Source organism: Chanodichthys erythropterus, chromosome 19 (genome assembly GCF_024489055.1).
Source record: "Chanodichthys erythropterus isolate Z2021 chromosome 19, ASM2448905v1, whole genome shotgun sequence".
Classification (NCBI taxonomy): domain Eukaryota; kingdom Metazoa; phylum Chordata; class Actinopteri; order Cypriniformes; family Xenocyprididae; genus Chanodichthys; species Chanodichthys erythropterus.
In genome coordinates this window covers 17,030,694-17,057,695 of record NC_090239.1, presented here as the reverse complement: position 1 = coordinate 17,057,695, position 27,002 = coordinate 17,030,694, and the positions used below count along the sequence as shown (strand labels likewise).

The following is a 27,002-nucleotide window of genomic DNA, read 5'->3' as shown; positions in this document are numbered from 1 at the left end:
AAACAAAAACAAAAGACTTTATTTAACAATTATTTCTCTTCTACGTCATTCTCATGTTTTTTTTACATCCAGCGCTTTCAGGTTCTGCATCAGAACGCCAGTTCATTACTGGCCAGTTCCTGTGTCAGCATCACACACACGTCGTGCTGCTCACATGATCAGCTTTGGCCAATAATGAGCTGTTATTCTGACGTAAACTGTCAACTGCGTAAGGATAATGACAGGGAAGAGATTGTTGAATAAAGTCTTTATTTTTGTTTTGTTTTTGCGCACAAAAAGTATTCTCGTCGCTTCATAAAATTAAGGTTGAACCACTGCAGTCACGTCGACGGTTTTAACGATGTCTTTAGTACCTTTCTGGAACTTGAAAGTGGTGGTTAAATTGCTGTCTGTGGACAAGTCATATACCTCTCGGATTTCATCAAAAATATCTTAAGTTGTGTTCCGAAGATGAACGAAGGTCTTACGGGTGTGGAACGTCATGAGGTTGAGTAATTGATGACAGAATTTTAATTTTCACCCTTTAAGCATTTCTATGGCAACACCATCAACACCTAAATTAATCTGCAGCAGTCAGGTGGTACAGCGGACACGTGGTACAAGTAGGAGCTTGGAGCTCTACGAGCAGGTGAACGCTTTTTACAAATTGAAATCTCATAATTACGGTAATTACCACATGGCGTGAATGATTGGCTCTTGTTGATTTTTTTTCATGTGATGTCAGTTCCAGTCATACGCACCTGTCACATTTATTTGATCCATGCTCCACAGTCTCTGTAAATACAAGCACAGGACAAAGCCAGCGTCAATAACAAAACCATAACTTACTAACCAAAGGCATAGTAAGATGGCAAGTAAACATTCAGAGGACTTGTTTATGTGTAGATCTGTGCTGCTTGTGTTAATGGAGAGAGATGCTTCACTAACTGAGACCGTAGAGGCTTGTTTCCATTTACTCTGTGAATGGTGGAATCTTCCATATCCAGATGCTTGGCACAATAATAATGTGTTATTTGTTAAATGCAGAGGTCAGCAACACACTTAAGGCTAATTACTTAATGGTAATCTCCAGTTCCTCTACCATAAACACACACACACACGTGTTTATACTGACAAATTACACATTTATGTATCTAACCAAAAACATATTGAACTGATTTATTTTAAAATTTTATGTTTGTGAATATAAAAATTAAATAATTGGCTTTTATGTTATCATTATACGAAAACCACAATATTATATGGAAAATATTTATTATATACGTATATTTTGCTGCCTGTTTTTTATGCTTTTCTCTATAATTTTCAATATATGTATGGAAGCCCTTTTGTGCCACGTAATAGAAAAATAAAAAAGTGGAATTGCAACATTTATCTTGAAATTCTGACTTTATTTCTCACAATTGTGACCATTTTTTTCTCTCAGAATTGTAAGTTTATATCTCGCAATTTGGACTTTCTCAAAATTGCGAGTTTATAGCACACAAATTTGACTTTGTCTTGCACTTCCGAATTTTGCAATTTATAAATTTCTCTAAATTGCAAGTTTATATCATTTTAAGGGGTGTCTCATTTTGTGTGTCACAAATGCATATTTCATACAAGAACATTTTATATTAATAGTTTTATATTAATACATTTTAATAGTTGCATTCCATTATATACAACTTGGTTTATTACATTCATATTAATTCACAGAATAAATATTTAATTTACTAAATGGATTTTGTGATCCATTCTGATCCTTTCGTCCACAAAATTAGGCAGGTCATCGGGCCTGAATTGGCCATCGAAGGCACGTTTTATTGAAAATTCAATTCAATAAAATAATCAATTCAACATTCAATATTAAATCAATAATACATCATAAGGCTGTTAGTCTTGCAAGTAGAAACTGCTGAAAATAATAAGTATAGGGACCCACTTTATATTAAGTGGCCTTAACTACTATGTACTTACATTTAAATTAATCATTTGATACAATGCACTTATTGTGTACATACATTGTTTTTACATTGTACTTATATTTTAAAAACACATGCATGTAATTACATTTATAATTACACTGTTGACCCATCCCTTAACCCTTACCCCTACCCTTAAACCTACCCATACCACCAAAGCTTTCCCTAACCTTACCCGTATCCACCTCAATAGCTGCAAAAGTGTTTTGCAATTCAATATAAACCCAATAAGTACATTGTACTTACTTTTTGATGTAAGTACATAGTAGTTAAGGCCACTTAATATAAAGTGGGACCAAGTATAGTAATGAAGTTCTTTACACCTCTACACTCTTGCATGTCCCTCTTAATGCGCTTACCTAACCCTGCAATCTTGTAAAGAGATTGCAAAGAGATGTATGATATTATGCCAGGCTGATCTGTTACTGCACATGACAGTTATGGTTTAACATGTCTCACACGTTCATCTAGGATGACTTTTACAGGCACTGAATCATTCTCTAAATCCAGATTCATGCTGTCGTTTGTCCAGTGAATTAAACCTCATGGCTTTAGTCCGGATGTCTCGGTTCTCTCCCCTGAGGCAGCGCTTCTTATGCGTTCACCTCATCCCATCACAAACCTTGTGCTCACACACACCCCTTGGATCCGGAACGGACATTGGAGCGCTGCCCGGACACCTGCAGGGCCAAACAGCACCTAATCATCCCCAACGGCTCGTCTGAGCCTGTGTTAAACTTGTTTTTCCTTAAAAACCATTCACATGTGCGCTGAATGGCAACTGGGTGTTGAGGAATGGCCAGCAGTGGGCCAGTACTGCCTGAGGCTGGTGTGAGGCTGATTGAGAAATATCCTGTTGTGCTCAGCGTGTTCAGTAATAGTTTTACACGGCTGAGAATGAGCGTGTTAGTCACAATAACAGTGAGCCTCCCTTCTCGATACTCACAGATGTGTTTGGGGTTCAATTAACCGAACCGGAGTGTGTGATTGCGAAACAAGTAGTTCATGCGAAGATGGAAAGATTAGAGATCCTCCGCTGGGAAATCTTGCCTAATTCGTCCAGTCTGAGTTAGATTTCTGGTAATATTTTTCTGGATATTCCCATAATGTTCCTGTCACAATATTTAATGTCCTAGTGTCATCAGGTTTACTCAGCTGATGTCTTGTCAGGCACATGTGGCACATGCTGTCCTCGTATCAGTTTTCTCTTTCTGTATCTCTTTGTATTTACAGGATATGGTTGTTGTGGTTGTCTGTTCTCTGTTCTAGATAAGCTCTTGCTCTCAGAGGGTTTGTGATTTGCTGTTCTCAGCGCACTTGATACAAACAACAAATCTAGATCTGTTTTTTGTCAGATGCAGGTATTCAGTTCTTAGCTACACATGCCATTAAACCTTGAAAGTATTACACTGTTTTTCCCTCCAGTATTCAGCTCTTCCAACTTTGCTCTTTCCTCAGTCTCGTAACTGTCATTTCTGTCTTGGACAAGTTCATTTATCTACGCTATAATAATAAATACAAACAATACAGACTGCTTAGAAACTGCTACTGTGAAAATTTGGGTTTGGTTTCCTAAAAATACCAGCTTCAGGACTGAATATGAATTTGATTTGGACACCATTCAGATAGTGAGATATAAAGCTGCTGCTTTTGTCTGACATTATTACCGCAGTGATAGTAGCTCAGTTTACTCTCTTGGCAGTTGGCGAATGGTTTCTACTGACAACCACTAGCCTAACAAATAAAGACAACAACGTTCTCCCATTCCTCACTCCTAAATCATGGCTGGTAATGGCATCTAATCTTCTAAATAACATGAATCTCCTGATGGCCAGGAATAGAGAAAATGAAAGAGAGAGAGGGAGGGAGGGAACGATACAAAGCCACTAGAATATAAGAGATAGAATCAGAAGAAAAAAATAAATATGAGAGTGAAGAAAAAAGGCAATTATATCATTATAGAAATGCATTATGTATGCTATGTTAAAACAGTCGACATGACTGCAGTGGTTCAACCTTAAGTAAATGAAGCAAGGAAACTTTTTGTGCACAAATACAAAACAAAAATGACGACTTTATTCCGCAATTTTTCCTCTTCCCTGACAGTCTGTTATGCAGTTGCCGCAGTGAATGCATTGCAGAGCTTCCGTGTTTACGTCCGAACGCATGCTCAGTATTCTCATCACTTCATAACATTAAGGTTGAACCACTGCAGTCACGTCGGCTTTTTTAACAATGTCTTTAGTATGTTTCTGGACCTTGAAAGCGTTGGTTAAATTGCTGTCTATGGAAGAGTCATATACAGTGCTCAGCGTAAATGAGTACACCCCCTTTGAAAATAAACATTTTAAACAATATCTCAATGAACACAAAAACAATTTCCAAAATGCTGACAAGATTAAGTTTTATATAGCATCTGTTGAACTTATAACATGAAAGGAAGGTTAATAATATAACTTAGAGAACGAATTTTCAGTTTTACTCAAATTAGGGTGATGCAAAAATGAGTACACCCCAATGAAAGTCTCTGGAGCAAAGCTAAATTTTAGACTGAAAAAATCTAATTTAACAAGAATTCAACCACAGGTGATTTATTATTCATTACACAGGTGTCCAGCAAGCAGTTGACTATAAAAGGGTGTTAAAACCCCTTCCCATTTCATGCTGTCAGCAAGGGCACCTCATGGAAGAGAAATGTCACAAGACCTGAGAAAGAAAATAATTTCTTTACACCAGGAAGGTGAAGGCTACAAGATCAGCAAAGCTTTACTTATCAGTCAGAATACTGTAGCAAAAGTGGTACAAAATTTTTAAAAAAGATGGAACTGCAACCATCTCACAGAGACATCCAGGTCATCCAGGTAAGTTAACACCACGACAGGAGCGTCTTCTGATGAGAAGGGCTGAAGAAAATCGGCATGCAAGTTCACGGCAGTTATCTAAAGAAGTACAAAGCCAAACTGGGGTGACTATTTCCCGTGACACAATACGGCGTACACTGCAGAGGAATGGCATGCATGGGTGCCGTCCACGAAAGAAGCCTCTCCTAAAGCCCAGGCACAAAAAAGCCCACCTAGAGTTTGCCAGGGCCCAGGCTGACAAAGATGAAGACTACTGGGACTCTATACTCTGTCTCTCATGAGACCAAGATAAATGTTTTTGGAACTGATGGCTTCAAAACTATATGGCGTTGGAAAGGTGAGGAATACAATGAAAAATGTATGGTGCCTACAGTGAAACATGGTGTTGGCAGTGTCTTTATGTGGGGCTGCATGAGTGCTGCTGGTGTCGGGGAGCTGCATTTCATTGATGGCATCATGAATTCACAGATGTACTGCTCTATACTGAAAGAGAAGATGCTACCATCACTCTTTGCCCTTGGTCGTCGTGCACTTTTCCAACATGACAATGATCCTAAACACACATCTAAGGCCACTGTTGGATTTCTAAAGAAGAACAGGGTAAAATGATTCAGTGGCTCCTGATCTGAACCCAATCGAACATCTATAGGGAATTCTGAAGAGACAAGTTGAGCATCACTCTCCATCCAGCATCCAGTCTCTAAAAGAGGTTATTCTTGAAGAATGGAAAAAGACAGTTGTTGCAAAATGTCGCTAACTTGTTCATTTCATACCTAGAAGACTTGGTGCTGTCATTAAAAATCAAGGAGGCCACACAAAGTACTAGATGTAGTAGTTTTTGTAGTGGGGTGTACACACTTTTGCATCACCCTAATTTGAGTAAAACTGAAAAATATGTAATCTATGTTATATTATTAACCTTACTTTCATGTTATAAGTTAAACAGATGTTATATTAAACTTAGTCTTGTCAACATTTTGTTCATTGAGATTTTGTTTAAAATGTTACTTTTCAAAGGGGGTGTACTCATTTTCACTGAGCACTGTACCTCTCAAATTTCATCAGAAGTATCTTAATTTGTGTTCCGGAGAAAGGTCAGGTGAGTAATTACTGACAAAATTTTCTTTTTTTGTTTGAACTAATCCTTTAATAAGGAAATAACTTGTGAAACTAACCCCTTACCCTACCAATTGTAAAGACCTTTCGACTATTACTTTGATCACAGCAACAGCAAACCACAATGATCCAACGATCAATTCCCGATGGACAAAATCAAGTCCTGCCATATATTTTTTCTTGTTTGAGAGGCCGAATTACTCAGATATATGTCACAATAGGTAAGAAAAGGTTTTCACAACTTTTTTTTCTTTTTTTATGTTGACTAAAGCCCGGGATACACGGCACGATTTTTGGCTGTCCTAGACGAAAGATTCGTGCCGATTTCTGTGATCGTGGCTCTTAATCGGTGGTCCATACAGTGAGAGAGGTTCAAAGACGGCCGTTTTCCCGGTCTTGCGATCAAAGATAGCCTACGATAATTTTCTGACAGTGTCAGAAATTCAGCATGATCATCGCACAGTGTGTTTGCTGCTAGGCCTACTGACCAGCCAATAAAAATGCGACATGAAATCAAAGCGACGTGGCGCTAAAACTTAAAACTGCTTACCAAGCTCTTTTCCTTTCTTTCGCCGCTTCCTTTTTATTTTCAGCACACATAAAAACTACGACTGTAAAAGTGTGATTCAACATGGTGTTTTGTTTACCACTAGCACATGTTGATGACGTTTTATTCTTCTATAGAAACTTGCATCGTAGCCTACGATTCAATAGGTGTCATCATCGTACAGTCTACATGCATGTCGTACCCAAGTTTAGTAGATCCATCTGATATGATCTTATAGGATTGCTAAAATCCTGCAGTGTATCCAGGGCTTAAAGCTGAAACCCTTAAAAAAAAATACCTTGAAAAAATTTGCCTGGTCAACATTCAAAATAGTCTGGATCAGTGTTCACTGTAAGCACATTATCAGAGTTCCTCTGAAACCCTCCACCTCCCCCAGCTCCACCTGTCTAAATCTGCTACAGGATTTATGTATGTCTGCTTATGCAGCAGCAATATATCTTACATTCACCCTGCAGCATGTCTGTGTATCTGTTGGCTGTCACAGGTCCATACTTCGTCTGCATCAGCAGCAGCATGTGTAGCAGATCTATCCCACTATGACCAATGCAACTACAACCTAACTCTCATGGTTAGATTTTTTCTTCAGACATCCTTATTTGTCATTGACCTAAACAGAGAGAATGCTCACTGCTTTCTGCTGTCTGTCACTCATGCTGATATGATGTCTCCAGCAGTGCTAAGGGGGCTTGTCTGCACGCAGCATTAAGTCACCCTCTTTAGAAAGCAGACTGTGACTCCACTCTCTCTCCCCCAGGAAAACACTGCTGAAAATTGGATGCAGACCTGCTGCAATTTCCAAATACTGCTGCCTAAAACATCTAAAACTTAGATTTTTAAAAACAATGTCTTTGCCAAAAAAATTATAAATCCTCTATAAATCAAACTGTGCTAGTTGTTACTATTTTTCTGGTGTTTTTTTTTTTTTATCCTTTTTTGCAGCATCTGCTACTGAACGAAATTTTGACATGGCTCTGTTAGCTGTGAGTTGGGGGACTTATGATGCTCAATAAAACTGCGGCTAAAGAGGCCTGATGGGTTGAAAATACCCCAGTATACTTACTATCACCAAAGGAAACAGGAAGAGAAAGAAAGAAGTGCTAAAAAGAAGACTTCTATATCTCTGTCAGGTACAGATAGATCAGACCAGCAACACCTGCCACAGATGCATGGTCTCTGTCATTACCCACTGCTGCACAAACCAACAATTGCTATTAATTAGCCAGACAGATAAATACACACATAGTACTGCATAATATACATATTACACACAGCTAAATCAATGATGAATAACTGATGAAAAAGAAATATAAAACTGCTTAAAGGGATAGTTCACCCAAAAATAAAAATTCAGTTCAGTCATGGCAACTCTCTCTGAATAGTTTTAGAATGTTAATGAATAACTCAAGGCTGTAACCATTTCTTGAACATTGGGGGTGACCATGATTTTTTTGTTTTATTATGTAATTTATTATTATTTTTTTCATTAAAAGGACTTAAATAATGAAAACATTAGAAGAGAATAAGGGATTTTTAAGGGACCATTTAAGGGAATAACGAAAAAGAAATAAGAATGGTAAACGTTCCAGGTTATAAAGTAATGAGTTTAAACCATTTGCAAATAATTATTTTTTTTAAAATATATTCACTCTTATGTGTATGTCTAATATGTCAAAAACGATTCTCGTCTCGTCACATTCAAATTACATTAATCATTTAATATTAATCAAATAATAGCATGCATCAATTCAAAATTTCAGAAAAATTTTGAGTAGTTTGCATTACTGGGTATTACTGTCGGTCGCTGAATATTTCAATCATAAAACATTCATCAAATATTAAATGTTTAGCTCTTTACTCACCACATACTCTTGCTAAATCGAAAGCATTGCTTGTCTTGGCAGACTAATGATCTGCTGGGCACACTACTGCCAATACACAGACATGCTACAGTGAGCATGTAAGATATGCTGCTGCTGCATGAATAGCCATAAATAAACCAAACACTGAACCAGACAGTTGAAATATTGAACAAGTAAGCTATTGGCTGCAGAATCAGCAGAGGCAATCAGCATGTGCCATGTAGTCATGATATGATTCCTTGCTGTTTGCATGTAATCAGCCTGTGCCCTCTAGAGTTTCATGACTGATCTATATATTTATTTACTCACCCTCACCCACAAAAGAAGTGTGTTTCTATTGTTTTTATCCATATAATGAAAGTCATTGTGGTCCAAAACAACATTGGTCCCATTTGACTCTCAATGTACAGACAAAAAAAAAAATATATATATATTTTTTCAAAATGTCTACTCTTGTGTTCCACAGAGGAAATAAAGTCATACATATTTAAAACAGATTGAACAACACACACAAAACTCCCAAAAAATTATCTCAAAATCTGCTCATTCTTCATGCAGAAATAATACTAGACCTTGCAGCCATCATATTAAAGCGTTATCAGAACAGTGCTCTCACCCTGACCTGGGGTCAGTACCAAAATCAAGAGAATCTGGTAGATATTACTCAGAGAGAGGAAACGGCCTTCTCATTGTCTAACACAGACAACACATTGATCTTTCTGTCCCTGGATTGCAAAGGTTTGCCAGAAAAACAACACTTTAAATCAAGGGTAGCTTTTGAATCGTATATTATAGAATATGCTATGAAAACTCTATAGGCAGGTTTGAATGGACATTGGCTGCATGGACGATTGGGTAAACTATTGCAGACAGGTCTGTTTCTGTGCAAACTCTCAATGAGTGATCACAACTGAGACAGAATGGCATCATGGTTGGCATGTCAAAGTAGACTGGGGCTGGAAATATACCTCCATCCATCCGTTCATTTGTTCTTTTGATCATCCATCTATCAGCTGCGTGAAGAGAAGTGACAAATGGAATCTGGGCAAGATGTCATGGCTTTTTGGCTCTGGAGCCACGCAGACGAGAATGGAAAAGACGTCAATGTCACTCTGTGGTGACTGAGTGTGGCACGTACTGCTTTAAAGCCATTGAGAAACATCCTGGCATGTAAAACAAAGAAAAGCGGTTACGAATTCAATAAGATAACTTGCTAAAATTAGTGAACATCAGAATATGGCAGGCGTTGAATTTCTCACATTTATGCCGCAACAACCGGATAAATCAGAAAAGTCTGCTCTGTCTTCTCAACTATAATCTTTGCCTGTTTTTACTGGTTTATAAAATAGCAGTCACATCTTTCACAGCCTTTCAAATAAGAGAGAGGAAAATTGGTTTTGCCCAAAGCAGACAGACATCATCAGTTCTTGGTGTCTCATTTTTACTACAGGCGTCCAATGTGTGCTTGAGAAAAATGAACGTTGTTCTTTAATAATGTCATAGAAGGCCTGTGAATGATGTTAAGATGAAGCTGGCGTGTGTCGTCTCAAGCTCTGCCAGCTCTACCCTCACTAGCCATCCAGGATGGCAACAATCAACATCCACACCATCTCTCCGTCTCGCTCTCTCTCTTTTGAGCGAGTCTCTTCTGGTCACTCTCTAGATAAATCCATCTCAAACTGTCTGAGTTTGTCTTTTGGTTTGCTTCCATTTTTCTGAATGTATCCTGTGATCATCATTTCTGTTCTGTTTCTCTCTTCAACTCGTCTCTGACGTTCACAGTTTTTTCTTTTTTAAACCTAATGTCTTGCTTCTTGTTTTCCCATTGCCTTCCCAGATCATACTTTTGGTTGAGGTTTCATTCACTGTAATGACCGTCTTTAAACAGCAGCCCCATTACTGACTCCGTTCTTCCATTCTCTCCATTCCATTCACGTTTATCAGTAATCGCTGCACTATAAATATCCATGATTTCTGGGTCAGGGTGGTTGGAAGAGGCATGAGGCCCAAAAGAAGAGTGAAGAATGATAGTGATTCTTTGCACATGACATGTTCTCGTATTATTAAAAAACTCTCCCTGGTGAAAAACACAACAGTCTGGACGCTGTTGGACTTCCTTTTCTCTGAGCCTTTGAATCACAGCACATTAATCTGTGATGGATCAAACTGAGTTGAGGGTGCTGACATGTTCTGGGCTGTGAATTTGACTGGTGGGCAGAAAGAACGACCAAACAGTGGCAATACTGTATGGGGGTAAACAGGGTGAGAGAGAGACCAAAAAAAGCCTAATTCAGCATCATAGACACATGGCCACTCATAAACAGTTAAAGCTCATCTCAAGACAGACTTTATTTCATAATTTTAGGATTTCTTTGGGTCTGCACAGCAGATGACAAACAATGACAGTCCAACCACAGCCAAAATAAAGCATCTGCCACCAATGGCACTTGCAGCTTCAGCATCGGTGTGTGAAATGTGTTAAATCTCCCCCTCATGTTCTATTTACCAGTCAGAATAAACACAGATCACTACAACAAACACTCTACTAGCCAAATAACAGAACAGTCTGTACCAGGGTCACAAATTAACTAGGGCATCGTGCAAAAATGCAATAGAAACTGACAAATGTTTGGTGTAATGTTCCCATAGTCAACTAATCTGTTGTTTTATTGTATTATGTAACATTATATTTAATAATATGCCCGTATAGTGATGGTTTATAGGTTTAATGCTTTCACAGACACTGCGGCTGTCTGATTATTTTTATATTCATGATCTCAAACATATGTGCTGTTGCATGTGTAGCTATTTTGAGATGTTTTTTTTTTTACATTAAAATAATTAGAGTCAGCTTTGAAAATATGTAACTTATAGAAAATCACATCACTGCTCTGACAGGAAACAGTAGAGAGTTGAATATTATCAACTGTCCACATTAAAAATTGATTAATTTTAGTATTTAACATAATTGAATGGCATCCTGTGCGTTTTTTAATGGTTAGAAATAAACTAACCTTTAAAATCAATTCCAGGGGCAAGTATTAAAGCCCTTAAATGGATATGTTAACCAAAAATAAAAATTTGTCATCATTCATTCACCCTCAAGTCATTCCAAACCTGTATGACTTTCATAAAAGAAGGTATTTTGAGAAATGTCTCAGGCTACGTCCACACAAAGCTTACTCTATCCGATCTTTTTTTTTCCTTGTCTCAAGAAATATCTGCGTACACACAAAACCACTGAAACGACTCAATGTAGTATACATGCCAGACCAGTATGTGGCGCTGTAATTCTGCAATAGAGATACACTAAAGGCAGGAACACACCAAACCGACGGTCAGCCATCAGGCAGTTTTTAGGCGTTTCTCAGTGTCAAGGAAGGATCCTCGGAAGCCAGAATTTCGAGGATGCTACGTCATCGACATCCGTCAAAGGACTGTTCCAAAGTCGAGGATCCTCAGAATTTCAAACAAGGACAGAGTCCTTCGTTCGAAAAATATCCCATACACAGGAAAGGATGCATATGTGTATCCTCTGCGCTCTTCGCGCTCTCAAATCACCCACAATCCTATGCGTGCAGCTTTGCAATCTTGTTCAAAAATGTTTTAAAAAAATGTTGGACGTTAGCGGGCAATATGCTTTCAAATGTAAGTATATTTACGTTACCAAACATTTGTTATAACAGTAGTAAATATGTAAGATAAATAAAGTTTAACGTTTAAATGCCAGTACAAATTACTACCGTATTGATATTATAAATTATACAAATACAAATTAGCCTACGTTATTGATGGCTAACTGAACCGGACCGTTGTTAGTTTGCCATCACCGGCATCCTTTATAAATAACTAGTTAAGTTGTCTAAAGTAATTTAACGTTAATATTATATCATTATACCATTCACAGCGTTATTCATAGCTTTCTCGCATTTTTTAACAGAGACCAAGGAACAAACGGAGGCGTTCATACGTCTCCGTGTAGAAAACAAGCAGCTGTTTACCGGGGGTAATGACGCAATGACGTGCACTTGCTAGTCTGTTCCATTTACGTGTTCTCTGAATGCTAAAGAGGAGCCTCTCCTAGACTCTGAAGGAAGTGACTTGGAAGGACCAGTCCTGCCAAGGAAGTATCCTTGACATTGAGAAACGCCTTTTGTTTGTCGGCCGACTAAGTTTTCTCAGTGTGTTCCGCACCGTCGGCTGAAGTTGGTCCTCGTCTGCTTTTTTCGTCCGATTCGACATGATGGGCGTTGTAGCTCGTCGGGTCCGTCGGGCCATTGGATCATTCTGATTGGCTGTTCAGCTACTGCCGCCTGCTGGTTCGGAAAGGCATTTCATTTCACGCAGGCACAGAACTGACGTGCTACTTGGACGCCGGCTGTTTAGCGTTGGTTTGGTGTGTCAGGGCAACTTTGGACACAGACGCTGCCGACGTGAGCAAACCCCACAGTCTGCTTTCGTCGCCACTAGTTCGTCGGCGTCGGCTTGGTGTGTTCTGGCCTTAAAAACAAAGAATAAGACTTGGAGCATGCGCATAAACCTTGCGCGCTGTATATAAACTTTAGTAAAGCTTAGAAAAAAAGCTTTATATTAGTAAAGCTTTAGGCTCGGTAGCTTCTGCAGCACGAACTCAAGCATGTAGTACGCTATTGTTGTCTTTGCTGTTTTGTGCTGTTAGCGGTGTCTGACTAGGGTCGACACGTGGGGTGATGACATCATCGTTTCACAAAATATACAGATTGACTGTACACACAAAAACGCGAAGGCGGCGTTTTCAGATTTATCCACTCTGGGACCCGGTTTCAAAAAATAGTGGTTTCACCTTCCCGAAAATGCCGGATCCGCGTGGACGAAACGCTTATCCGATACAAAATTTGTGCGTATACACAGAAACCGGTGTGTTTTTCAAAAATATCTTCTTTTGTGTTCATAAAAAAAAAAAAAGTATTTTTGGGAACCATCCTTTAACAAAAAAGTTAATTCCTGACACTGGTCTAAACATGATCAAGGAAACGCTCTAGAAAAGACTTGGCATGTATATGTCATCATCTCTCAGAGGAATCCAGTCTTGACCATTAACAAGAGGTCATCCATTGGCTTCCTGTTCTGGACACGGACGTGTGGATCTGCTATTTGCAAATGGCTGGACGAATGATTCCGATCTCTCACCCTATCAGTACTTATAAAAGTCCCACAAACAGACTTCAAACACACCAGCTAGAGCACATAGCACACCACTGAGGTATTACAGACGGTATCTGCATCCTGACGTATATCAGGAAGAGAGACAGAGGGACAAAGAGAGGGAGAGAGAGACGGGCTCATGCTGAAAGCATTTGCCTAAAGTGTTATCAGACGCAGATAAGGCTCCATCTAGAACGCATCACAAACCTTTTTCAGCTCCAATAAAATTCAGTTTTGCTTCAGCTTTAGTGTCATTCCAAAATGGAAAAACAATTAAAAGCGAGCAAGTTTGGAATCATTGCAAATGATTTTGCCAAATGGAAAATCTTGTTTTGATCTCATATTACAAGTTTGTATGTTTCTTTGCAAGTTAATTCTGCCCAGAGATGACTACAGAATTGCTTTCGACCGCAACCTCAGGGAAAAAACAGTGAGTTGAGTGTAATATAACAATGTTTGAAAGTGTTTTCTGAACTAAATAATGATTGCCGGCCTCATCCAAATACATACATAACAAAATGAATTGCTACGATGTTCCTTCAAGGTTTGCTCACACGCACATTCTCTCTCTTTATCGTGTGCGCTTTGATTCTCCAATTTCTATTTTCATCTGTTAATCTATTCTCGTTTTCCCCCTTCACACAAAACATTACTTTCCGAGTTAGACAAAAACACACAGGCCCTGCTGTACTCTTTCTGATGCTCTGAGTGTCAGAGTCTTTCATTTTATAGCCATTAGGTTCTCCACACTCATCTAATAGTCTCCCATTCATTCACTGTTTCTTTCCCCTGTCTGCTATCTATTCTCACACGAAAGCTGCCAGAGCAATGCGTGTCTGTTTACACCTCTTCTCCACACAGTCATCACAATTCACACACACGCACTTTTCAAGTGTGGACTATTTGCAATTCATCACAATATATTGCTCTTGAGCTTCAGCAGCAGTTTATACACAGAAATGTGCCGAGAGACTAAGAATTCAGTTTTTGGAAAAAGTTTTGAACTTAATTTAAGTTACAGTTGGCTCCAAAAACTAAATTATAAAAGATGGACGAAAACTATCTAACAGTGTTTGGATAAATGCAGAATGTTGTAATAAAATAAGACATTTATTAATGCTACAAAGAGAATGCTTACTTGCTCATCAAGACTCATATTATAAATCTATTTAGAATATAAATAATTACTAATAAAAAAAAAATACTAATTAAACATTTTTTAAATTGTATTTTTATAAAGATTATTTATTATAATTATTTATTATACTGTATAATAAATTTTATATTAAATTTGAAGCCATGAAAATACTATTGCAAAAAGCTAGAGGTTCTCTTAGTATTGTGAGTAGTTTCTCTGTTTGTCTGTATCCATTTGAGTTGTATATTTTCTCATCCCAATTTTTATGTGGCTTTTATTGGGCATTATTCACTTTTTCCCCTCTCTTTCACAATACTTCACCTTTCATCCCTCATTTCCAGCACATCTCTCATCGCTCCTTTCTTCTTCTCCTCCTCCCCTTCTTCCTTCATCTTTCTATTCTCCACCTTTCACTTATCTCAACATTCTCTCCTCTCTCTCTCGCTCTGATGATGGATGATGAGACCCAATCATTCAACTGCAACCCAGAGTCTAAAGCAAATCTTGGCCTCAGCCTCCTCTTTCTCTAGGATTGCTCAGTCGCCCCTCCCTACTTTGTGAGGGATAGAGTGGGAGAAACTTCTCAAAGAGAAGGAAATCCTAGTGTTTCCATGAGTGTGTATGGGTAATTGACATGACATATACTTTTGGGAAGTTGACATGTCCTGTGGTGTGACAAACTATAGTCCAGGAGTGTCCAAACTCGGTCCTGGAGGGCCACTGTCCGGCAGAGTTTAGTTCCAACTTGCCTCAACACACTGGTCTGGAAGTTTCTACATTGTAAAACCTAAAAGTGAAATCGCTAAATGAAATAAGTTCATTTTACTTAAAATCTTCAAAAAGGTAATTTAACTTAATATAATTAGTTTTTGATTTCACGTCACTAATATTTGTTAAGCAGAACTCAATCTGAATAGGTTACTAGAAATAATATGCTATTTTAACTCTAAAGATTTAAGTTACAGAAATGTATTTAAACTCGTAGGTATGGCTGACCACAACATATTTAAAAGGAATTTGAACTAATTGCATGGTTTTTTTTATAATGTTTTCTGAGAAATTATGTTTTTCATAGTTTTCATAATAATTAACTAAAAGCTATTTAAATAAATAATTAAACAATAATAAATACATGAATCTATTTCATATAAGACTACAAGCCTACGTTAAGCTTTTTTTAAATGAATAAAACTGTTTTCAACACCATTTGGCAATTATTTTATAATTATCATTAATGAAGCTCATGATCACATATTAATTATTATATTATATTATATTATATTATATTATATTATATTATATTATATTATATTATATTATATTATATTATATTATATTATATTATATTATATTATCCTTCAAACTGCTTGTACTTTGTAGGGTTGTGGGGATGCTGGAGCCTTATATTATATTATTGTTTTTTGTTTTTATTTGAAATTTTGACCAGATACAGGATACTTTCCATAAGTGTTTCCTGCCATTTGAGATGTGCACAGTAGAGCTGAATCAGTCATTGTCCTGCTGCTCTGTGGTCAGTGAGCAGTCAGCTACCGTAAATCACAGTTCAGCATGTACTCTTTAAATGACATATCCCTGCCAGGCTGTTTCTCTAAATTACACATCCCTCCCCCAGCACTGTATGTCACTGTCAAACATGTCAAACACTTTCAAATATGTTAGCCAAAGCCTGTCGAGCTTTGAGAGTAAGAGAGACTTACAAACTTTCAATGGTATCAGACTCTCAGTGTTTTTATGTACTGTATGTGGTTGGATGCGTAGTACAACTGCAAAAACAGCAATAAAAGTGTGCCGTGTTTCCAGCTGTACACACACAGGGCTGTCAATCATCAGATGAAAAGCAGGCCCTGCACATTAATAATGCCTGAATTTACATGCTCCCACTCTGTTGCATGTTTAGGCTTGGATGAACTGCCCACCTCAAAATGCAGTGAGGCTGGCCTGAAATGTGCTCTGATGAGTTGGAGGGATTGTACTTTTCTTGGACAATGACTTTTAAAGTATTTTCTTTTGGTGGCTTCAGTCCAATGAGTCTGCAGGACTCTTATATGTGACTGGCATCTATGAGCCCCGGTGGCCTTGTCAAGCCTTTCTGTTTTCATTTAACATATTTCTGCCTCCTGCCTCTGTTTAATGTCCACTGACCTTGAAAAAGAAGGTCTTTTCATGTCGTAAAACACAGGTGACATTTTTGGTTCTGTGAAGAAATATTTCCCACAGCGCATGGCTGACACACTAAAGCACAGCAAAAAGACTGATTGGAAAAAGAGAGCCATACTAAAAACATTATTTTTTCTTTGGCAAAATATCCGGGCTATTTTTTTTTTTTTTTACTCTTATTACAGATTTCAAACATACAAAGAATTTCTTCTTCTGGGCAATGGAGGAGAATTCTTAACAATTGAAAAATAAACTTTTAAACTAAAAAAGAGTGAGATAACAGCCGGTGTCATATCACCACCATAGCGTTGTCGCCCATAGCCTGAGCTTTGACTAAAATGCAAAAGGACTGGTCCACACTGCAGTTTATTCTGGACAAAACCCCATACTAGTATAGGAAGGAACCATTTGACTGACATGTAAATCAATCAATCACTTTTTTTTTTTTTTTTTTGTGACGTTTAGGGGCTTAGGGGGCATTTAGCGTAACATAGAGTTCTGCTTTAAATTTATAGAAGGATATTTAGTTAAATTGCTCAAAAACAACTCTAATCATCTCATTTAGAAAAAAACACATTAATAACATACCATTCAAAAGTTTGGGGTCTGCAAGTTGTTTGAATATTTTTTGAAAAAAAGTTTGTTATGCTCACCAGGGCTTCATTCAAAAAATAAGTAAATTAAAAAAAAAAAAAAAAAAAAAGTAAAAATGGTATTATTACAATGTAATAAATTAACTACTTTCTATTGCAATATATTTTTAAATGTAATTTATTCCTGTGATGGCAAAGCTGAATTTTCAGCATCATTACTCCAGTTTTCAGTGTCACATGATCCTTCAGAAATCATTCTAATATGCTGATTTGCTGCTTTTATAAAAACCGTGTACATTTTTTTTCTGTTCTTTGCTGAACAGAAGGTTTGAAAGAACAGCCTTCATTCACTTTACTATCACTTTTAATCAACTTAATGCATCCTTGCTGAATAAAAGTATTAATTTCTTTAAAAGTCAGCTTTAAATTTTAAAATATGTATCACTTTCATCTAATTCATTTCAGTTAACTGAAGCAAATCATAATATATTCATAAACCCCTCAACTGACACATAAGTTACAATAACTGGATCACAAGGACCCTGTTGAAAGCAATATGAGGACAAACAACACATCGCTCTCGAGTAAACGGTGCAGCAGCCAGTTTATGTCCCATGTGATGCTCTTTCTATGTGGCTGATGAGAATTCTGCACAACCAGCCCCTGATGCAACCTGTGAAAGTACATCTAAAGTGTTAGAAATATTTTCCTGCATGCTCTCACTTTACTGCGAGCTCTCATCCACTCTGAGAGTGCAGCATACTGATCTATATCAAACAGGACGGCCCTAAACCCAACACACGCATGCAGGGAAAACATTGAGCGAGATTCCTGCCATTAAATATCCCATTAAAGAGCAATTTGACATAAAATCCCTGGCATGTACCCTGGAATTCTCTCGCTTCTTGTTTTCAATGAAACTCCCATCAGGGTTCCTGTTGCGTTTTATTTCATATTTTTCTTACACAATGGCCTCTTTAGTTTTCCATCAGAGGGTTTGAGGCTTAGCTGGCCCGACGGCTCCTTTGCCACGTCTGATCTGTGAAACTTCAAGTGAGGAGTGATAGAAAGGAGGCAAGAGCTCCTTTAGATCCAATTTGTTCCATTAAGTTACATTTAACTGGTGGATTCCGAGATGCCACTTTGGTTTAAAGACGTCTGAGCTAAAACATTACTTGGCTAACTTGGCTAACACAGCTCAGAGACAGACAAACATCTGTTTCAAAAAAGAAAACAGAGCGTAGATCTAAAATTTCAACCTCATGCCATATTAGTCTGAAACTTAAGGAATGTTTGTATGAAAATATTCTGGAATGCAGAAAGAAAATGAAAGGAAAGCGAATAGCAGAGCATAAAAGAGAGAGAAACACTAGGAGGAAATGATGCAAACCCCCTTTCTCCAGTAACAAGATTGAATTAAATTGATAATGAATTTGTCATTGAGTTTATTGCTGTATTTTGTTCTGATTGAACCCTTATTCGGAGTTGCACAATTGTTGCTGTGTGTGATCCTGTGCTTCTAAACCTTTCGTCTAGCATGTACTCGTGTGCAAAATGACAAACAGACACTTCATCTACCTGAAGAAGCCATTAGAGTTCTTAGCCAGGAAATTGTATTTACCATGAAAGGTGGGAAAAACCACATAAATCATAAAGATTCATTAAACATTAACTGTGTTTAAAGGATTAGTTCACTTTAAAATGAAAATTACCACAAGATTTACCCTCAAGCCATCCTAGGTGTATATGACTTTCTTCTTTGTGATGAACACAATTGGAGATATATTAAAAGTGCCCTAGATTCAGAAATTGAATTTACCTCGGCATAGTTGAATAACAAGAGTTCAGTACATGGAAATGACATACAGTGAGTCTCAAACTCCACTGTTTCCTCCTTCTTATATAAATCTCATTTGTTTAAAAGACCTCCGAAGAACAGGCGAATCTCAACATAACACAGACTGTTACGTAACAGTCGGGGTGTACGCCCCCAATATTTGCATATGCCAGCCCATGTTCCCAACATTATGAAAGGCATTAGACAAGGGCAGAACGTCTGGATCTGTGCACAGCTGAATCAACAGACTAGGTAAGCAAGCAAGGACAATAGCAAAAAGCCTGACATGAAATGATCCATGATAACATGATATTTTTAGTGATATTTGTAAATTGTCTTTCTAAATGTTTCGTTAGCATGTTGCTAATGTACTGTTAAATGTGGTTAAAGTTACCATCGTTTCTTACTGTATACACGGAGACAAGACTGTCGTTATTTTCATTATTAAACACTTGCAGTCTGTATAATTCATAAACACAACTTCATTCTTTATAAATCTCTCCAACAGTTTAGCATTAGCCGTTAGCCACGGAGCATAGCCTCAAACTCATTCATAACCAAATGTAAACATCCAAATAAATACTATACTTACGCGATTAGACATGTTGCATGACGAACACTTTTGTAAAGATCCATTTTGAGGGTTATATTAGCTGTGTGAACTTTGTTTATAGCTGTTTAAGGCAAGCACGAGCTCCGTGGGCAGAGAGCATGAGATTTAAAGGGGCCGCGCTGCATAAATCGGCGCGTTTATAATGATGCCCCAAAATAGGCAGTTAAAAAAATTAATTAAAAAAAAACAACTATGGGGTATTTTGAGCTGAAACTTCACAGACACATTCAAGGGACAACTAAGACTTATATTACATCTTTTGAAAACATGTTCTTGGGCACCTTTAATAAATATCCTGATATGTCCAAGCTCTATAATGGCATTGAACGGGATAAATGAGTAGAAGCTCAAGAATGTGCATCCATCCATCATAAACGTACTCCAAATGGCTCCGGGGGGTTAATAAAGGCCTTCTGAAGTGAAGCAATGCGTTTGTGTCAGGGGCGTTTCCTCCGAGGAAGCAAGGGAGGCAGTGCTTCCTCAAAAAAAATAAAAAAATAAAAAATAGGATGAGAAAATAATCCATATTACATATAAAACAACACAAATATTACAAATTATGACATTAAAAAGAATGTAAGTCACTCGTATTTCTTAAGGAACACTGCCCAACAGCGACATCCGCAGGTGAAGTTACAGGAGTCATGCCTCCCTTTGCTCTCGTAGGAAACCACAGATTAGAAAACCATCAGACCCCTGGCGTGTGGTGGGTTTTGTGGGGGGAAATTGAGAATGAATGGGGGAAAGTCACGTGAGAGGAGGCATTGTCTCCATCGCGCTATGATTGGATGTAATTGGTTATGAATGGATATGATTGGTTTGTGCGATAAATCCCGCCTCTTGTTGACCTGCGCGTTCCGCGTGTCAGTTTGAATGAATGATGGCGTCAATGGGAAGACTAATTGAAAAGTAATTAAACAGATCACCCAGTTAGATATCATCACTTTATGTCACATCAAAATCAAACTTTAAATGGACTGAAAACATGAAGACTGCTGGGTTTTTTTTAGGGTTTTTTTTTTTTTTTGTGAAATCAGCTTGGTGAAATTAAAAATACAATTCGTGTCTGTTTATGGAGCATGACTGATGATCCAAAATAGCCTAAGTTGACAATTAAAAAGAAAAACATTAATATACAAATAAAATATATTGTTTAATTATTATTGCCTTTAGTTATTATTTTGGAATGAATGTAGAAATGCTTAAAACATTTTATTTTGATAAATAGAACATTTATTACAATACATTGTTAATGAAAAATTACAAAATAGAATTGTTTTTGGTTTCTTTTTTTCTTTTTTCATGTATTGTAAAGTAATGTTTATTTAACATGGATGTGTCAACGTTAATTTGCCTCCTCATTTCAGAACACCACTGCATGCCACTGGTTTGTGTATATATCCATATTTAACAAAGTTATAAAGTAAAATATCTATCTTCCGCCAGACCGCCTTCTGTATCAACTTACAAAAAAAGCTTTTTTTCGTAAGCTGAATATGGAAAGCAGAAATATTTTACTTTATAACTTGTTAAATGTAGATATTTTTCTTACACAAACACATCGATTCGCTTCAGAAGGCCTTTATTAACCCCCTGGAGGCGTGTGGAGTACGTTTATGATGGATGGATGTGGATGGATGCAATTTCTTGAGCTTCAATCTCATTGCCCCTGTTCACTGCCATTATAAAGCTTGGATGCGTCAGGATATGTATTAATATAACTCTGACTGTGTTCATCAGAAAGAAGAAACGTATGCATCTAGGATGGCTTGACGATGAGTAAAGCTTGGGGTAATTTTCATTTTAAAGTGAAGATCCTGTAGGAAGAACTGATTCAAACTGAAATAAACAAGAAAACACACTTAAGCTCTTTCTCTCTGTCTCTCTCAGCAGGTGTCTACACAAGCAACCTCGACTTCACATAGCAGGGAGTTTAAACGTTGGTCCAGAAGGTAGTTAGCAACAGATTTTGAGTTTGAAGAGAATTTCAGCATTCTGTTCTTAAGCCCCAAGATAATGCAAACCATGTAAGACATGGCGAATTGAAATGAGAAACAAAGTAAAAAAAAAGACTGCACGGCGAGATCCCCGAGGCTTGATGTGAACAGCAATATGTAAGCGAAGAAGTGAGGAGCAAACAATGTTATCAGTTATGAATCCTGTCAGGACAAAGACGCAGTGTTCTGACCTGAAGAAACCCGTTCTTTCTCGAGGAGAAGAGAGCGAACACATGCGCTTGAAGGCCTTAGTCGCCGACACAGTATCTCACATAAATTCCTACGAATGATCAATAGGGGCTGACATTCTTCCAGATGATGATGAACAGGGCTTAAATAATTGCCAGAACTCTCCTGAAACATATTTGTCATTTTGGACTGTCTAAAAGATTTGTGATAACATCACAAACACCTGGAGGGCTTAAACAGCACATGGGAGCAAACACAGCCGACTGTGAGGACTGCAGAGGCTCCCTGTCGTGATACTCCGAACCAACATTGACCTTAAACAGACGAGTTAGAGAGTCCTAAACTTTGGCAGAGCTTGACTTTTTTTGCTGAATGAGAAAGCCTGGGATAGGTGAAAGCTCTAGAAAGCGATTAAAGCCATTATCAAGCAGCTGCAACGAGGAAATTGACAGAAAATTACTCTTTATTTACTTATTATAAGCTGTTTATTTTCCAAATACTATCACTAAATAATACAAGTACACTACCATTCAAAAATGTGGGGTCGGTAAGATTGTTTAATGTTTTGGAAATAATCTCTTATGCTCACCAAGGCTGCATTTATTTGATTAAAAATACAGTAAACAGTTTAAAATCATGGTTTCTCTTTTAAAAGTCTATATTTTAAAATGTTATTCATTTCTGTGATGGCAAAGCTGTATATCAGCAGTCATTACTCCAGTCTTCACCGTCACATGATCCTTCAGAAATCATTCTAATATTCTGATTTGGTGCTCAACAAGTACTATTTCTTATTATTATCAATGCTGAAAACAGTTGTGCTGCTTCATATTTTTGGGGAAATCATGATGCATTTCTTTCAGGATTCTTTAATGAATAGAAAGTTCAAAAGAACAGCATATATTTGAAATAGAAACTTTTGATCAATTAAATCCTTGCTGAATAATATAACATAATAATATAAAAAAAATCTTACTGACCCCAAACTTTTGAATGGTAGTTTATAACTTGTCTGTGCACATCACCCTCTTAATCTCATTTAAAATGAAAATATCAAATATCAAAAAATTTTTTTGTTTTTTTAAGAACCTCAGAAATGTCCTATGGAATTTAAAAGCTGAAACCACTGAATAAACATTTTAACTTTCTTTAGTGTCCTATGATGATATGAAACATTTCGTGTTTGAGATATGCAACGAGAAAGACCTCAGGAGGAAGGAAAAGAGTTATATTTACACACACACAAATGCCACAGTACTGCTATACACTGTTATGCAAAGTTGATACACACTTCCACACTTCTAAAAACAGATTCTCTTTCCCTCACAAACACTGTTTTGAATAAAGACTTCTTGTTTCTTTGCAGTTGGTGTTAAGACTTGAACTATGTTGAATACTGTGCTTTTAATACTGAAAAAAAGGAGATAAAGAGAGAATGAAGATGGATGAGAGAGAATAATTGTCACAATGACTAAAGAAGTAATGATAGTTAATGGGCAGAAGACTAAACCAGTATGAACTACAGTACGTTCTACTTCATTGCAAGTTCAAATGTAAACTTGCATGACCTAAAACGTTTTATCAAAAGTACAAAGCTTGATATAAAAGCACAAATTCTTTGAACTATTGAACTGCAATATTTTTAACATACTAGTATTTTCATACTATTAAAAACATATTTCAGAATATTTACAAATGTCAAGTTTAAATGAAATGATTTATAGATCTATGTGTGAGAGAGAGAATAGAGAAACATATGACCCCTCTGTGACTCTACTTGTAGAACAAGAAGCCAAAATCATACATGGATTGAAACATAGCTGATACTGGGCTAATGAAACAGCTTCAAGATGCCCTTCTTCCTCACAAAGAGCAAGAGACACACAGAGAAGGAAAGAATATAAGACTGGCAGCAGCTCACCGGTCCTGTAGATAAAGTTGGCTTCTGCTTCTGAAGAAGATGGTGACAGCAGGTCTTCATCATACTCGTTAGAGCTGAAAGAGCCTGAGTGATTCCTCCTCCGCGCGTCCATTACGCCGTTGGCCACCATTACGTGACGGAGCGAGTCGTTAAGGTAACGGTGCAACAGGCTGCTCTTGTATTTGGGTGGCGACACATAGTCATCAGACAATGAGGCGTCCGCAGCTGCCCGAAGACCCGCCCCCACAGCACCACCTTCCTTCTTGATGACGCTCTGGTACATTGGCTTATTAAACTCCCCGACCTGGGCCCGTGCTGCTGGGTCACCATCTGGATGTGATGCAGGATACATGCAAATATGTCAATACAAATTTGGGGGGAAAAAAAAGAACTGAACTATAAAACATCAATATTTTGATCTCCTGCCCTTTACACCTTCTCAGCAGGGAGAGACTCGGTCACATTTTCATTTAATCACCCTTCTCTTCTGCATGACCCCTCCAGCACATTGAAAACAGTTGACTGGATTACACTTCTTGAAAACACGGGCCTCCCAACTGCAAATGAGTGTGTCAGATCTAATTTGGTGCTGAGAGACTGATTACTGCTACAGAGGAAACAGAGAAGGTTTGGATCTTTGAGCCTTGAGAAAATATCACACGCAAAAAAATAAAAATAAAATGTAATAAAAAAGTTCAAGATCTATTCCTAGATTTAGATTTACAGAAGATAAAATACAAAAATGTATGCAAAATATGAAATATAAATATTTGAAATATACATGTGATAAACTAAAAGGTGCAAAAAAAAAGTTGAAAGTCCCAAAAAAGAAAATATTTTCAGTAATGACACCAAAGCTACTGTTCAAAAGCTTGGTGTAAGATTTAAAAAAAAGTAGTAGTTTTATTCCGCAAAGTGACAATAAAGATAAATAACTTTGGTAGAACTGCAAGTGATAAAGTTTCATTCTGCTTTTTGGTAACAAAACTAATAAAAGTATTAACTTTCTCATCAACGGGGGGAAAGAAAAACCCTTTGGACATTCCAATGTCATATCTCAGCCTTGGAGAGAGTGTGTTCAGTTGATCTTTCCGTTCCGTTGATCATTTTTTAAAAAACACCCAATCATTCGTCTCTTATTATTTTCTCAGCCACCTGTAGTCCCGACAGTGATTCATGAAAGAACATAAATAAGAGACACTGACATGTTTTATTACTGGATGATATATAAGACATGCCTTTGATTTATTTATTTTTATTAAAATGAACTATTATAGGGGCATTACACTGCTGATTGTAATACAACAGCAGTTGGACGATCCAAACTGTTTTTTCTCTCAGTTGACATTGTCACTCGTGTAACAATTACAAAGAAGTTAATACTTTTGTTACTAAAAGGCAGAATAAAATCAGTTCCACTGTTTATTTATCTTTTGTCTCGTCCTTGTGGTTTTCAGCATACCTTAAAGGGATAGTTCACCAAAAAAAGAAAAAGCTGTCATCATTTACTCACCCTCAAGTTGTGTATGAATTTACAACTTGAGGGTGAGTAAATAATGACAGAATTTTTCTTTTTTTGGTGAACTATCCCTTTGACGTCTTCAGTAAAATCTATATAAACATGGACTCTCAAATTCTTTTGAATTCTGTAACTATGTGTGTGGATTCTTTTTTGGTTTTGACATTTGAGAAGGTCCATGAGCCAAATTGCAATGTTTTTTCCAGCACATATACCATCGCTCACTCCACATCCTAAAAGTCAACATTTTTTAAAGATTGTTTTAGTGCACCCCTTATTGTATACTACCTTGACAACCATTCCATAATGCAGGAAACAAAGGTAAACACACTGGAGTTCACACAAACGCAATATTTCCTAGGATACAGGGTTAGGATTGCGTGAGTGAATGCCTCCTAAGTGAGCTAGGATTTCACTGCAAGGCTCTATCTTGACTCAAATGTGTGAAGAGTGTGTCTGAAGCTTAGATCTTCTGTGTAGCACATAATTACTGAGCTCAGACATGGGAACGACAGACCTGATGAAACATCTGTGCAACAAAACTCTCCCTCTAAACAACTGAGGCATTTCATATGCATACTAAACAACTTGTATGATGTTACATGATGTGCTTGTATAATCACAGCTCATAATATTTGGGTGAATCTCTCAGAAAACATGTCAGAAGATAAGAAGAAAAAATAGGGACATTTTTATCACATCTCCTTTCATTTTTATTTACTTTAGATTTTTGGGTTTTGTTATGTTTTAATTATTGTCAATGGTGAATCTAGAGACATTTTGTTGAGGATTTTGGGGTCAACGAGCTTCATTGTCATTAAAAACGTCACTTTTTTCATGAGATCCAATGAGATTATGGATTAACATTGTTTTTACATACTTCATCATGACAATATAAACATTCTGTGCTTTTTTCCACGAGTTGTGTTGTGACCAAGAGATAATTCAAATCCGTAGAGCAAGACATATTTTCCTCTAGAAACATTTCAATAGCCAAGTTTCCATCCAATGGATTTTTTGAGAAATAATATTTAGCGTATCAAAATGTTTACCAAAATTCCTGATGGAAATGCTAATTATTGATAAAATCCCACAAGTGTCAACACAGTCATTTTCCGTTTAAGTTGAGCACATAAAGGTAGAGGTCAAAGGTTAAGCCAGGCTGCTGACACAGATTGTGTGCTATTCTACAGTGTAAGAACAGCGGGAAGTTATTTGTAGGATGAGACAGATGTGAGAGGCAAAGACTGGGCATTCCTCTTCTAACCACAGAGTGTGTGTCCTTCTCCAAGACATCTAATCAAGGCACCAAATACAGAGTGTGTGTGTTTGGAGGTCACTGTTAAGCACAGGGAGATGATAAGTGTTCTGACTGAATGTCTCATTGTGTGCGGATGCTTATGTTAAGCGATGAGGCCAACAAACATGCAATCTTGTCAGAAAGCCAAAAACAATTGCTGCATTT

At 37.3% G+C, this 27,002-nt stretch overlaps 1 protein-coding gene across 1 annotated transcript in view; it reads right to left on the bottom strand.

Annotated features, from left to right (window-relative positions):
• The window catches only part of mkxa (mohawk homeobox a), a 37,504-nt gene that overhangs the window by 2,542 nt on the left and 7,960 nt on the right, over positions 1 to 27,002 (bottom strand). Inside the window, exons 5-6 of the mRNA XM_067368968.1 lie at positions 24,019 to 24,348; positions 741 to 774 (exon numbers count right to left, since the gene is read on the bottom strand). Of these exons, the coding sequence (XP_067225069.1) occupies positions 741 to 774; positions 24,019 to 24,348 (364 nt within the window). The remainder of the gene's footprint in view (positions 1 to 740; positions 775 to 24,018; positions 24,349 to 27,002) is intronic.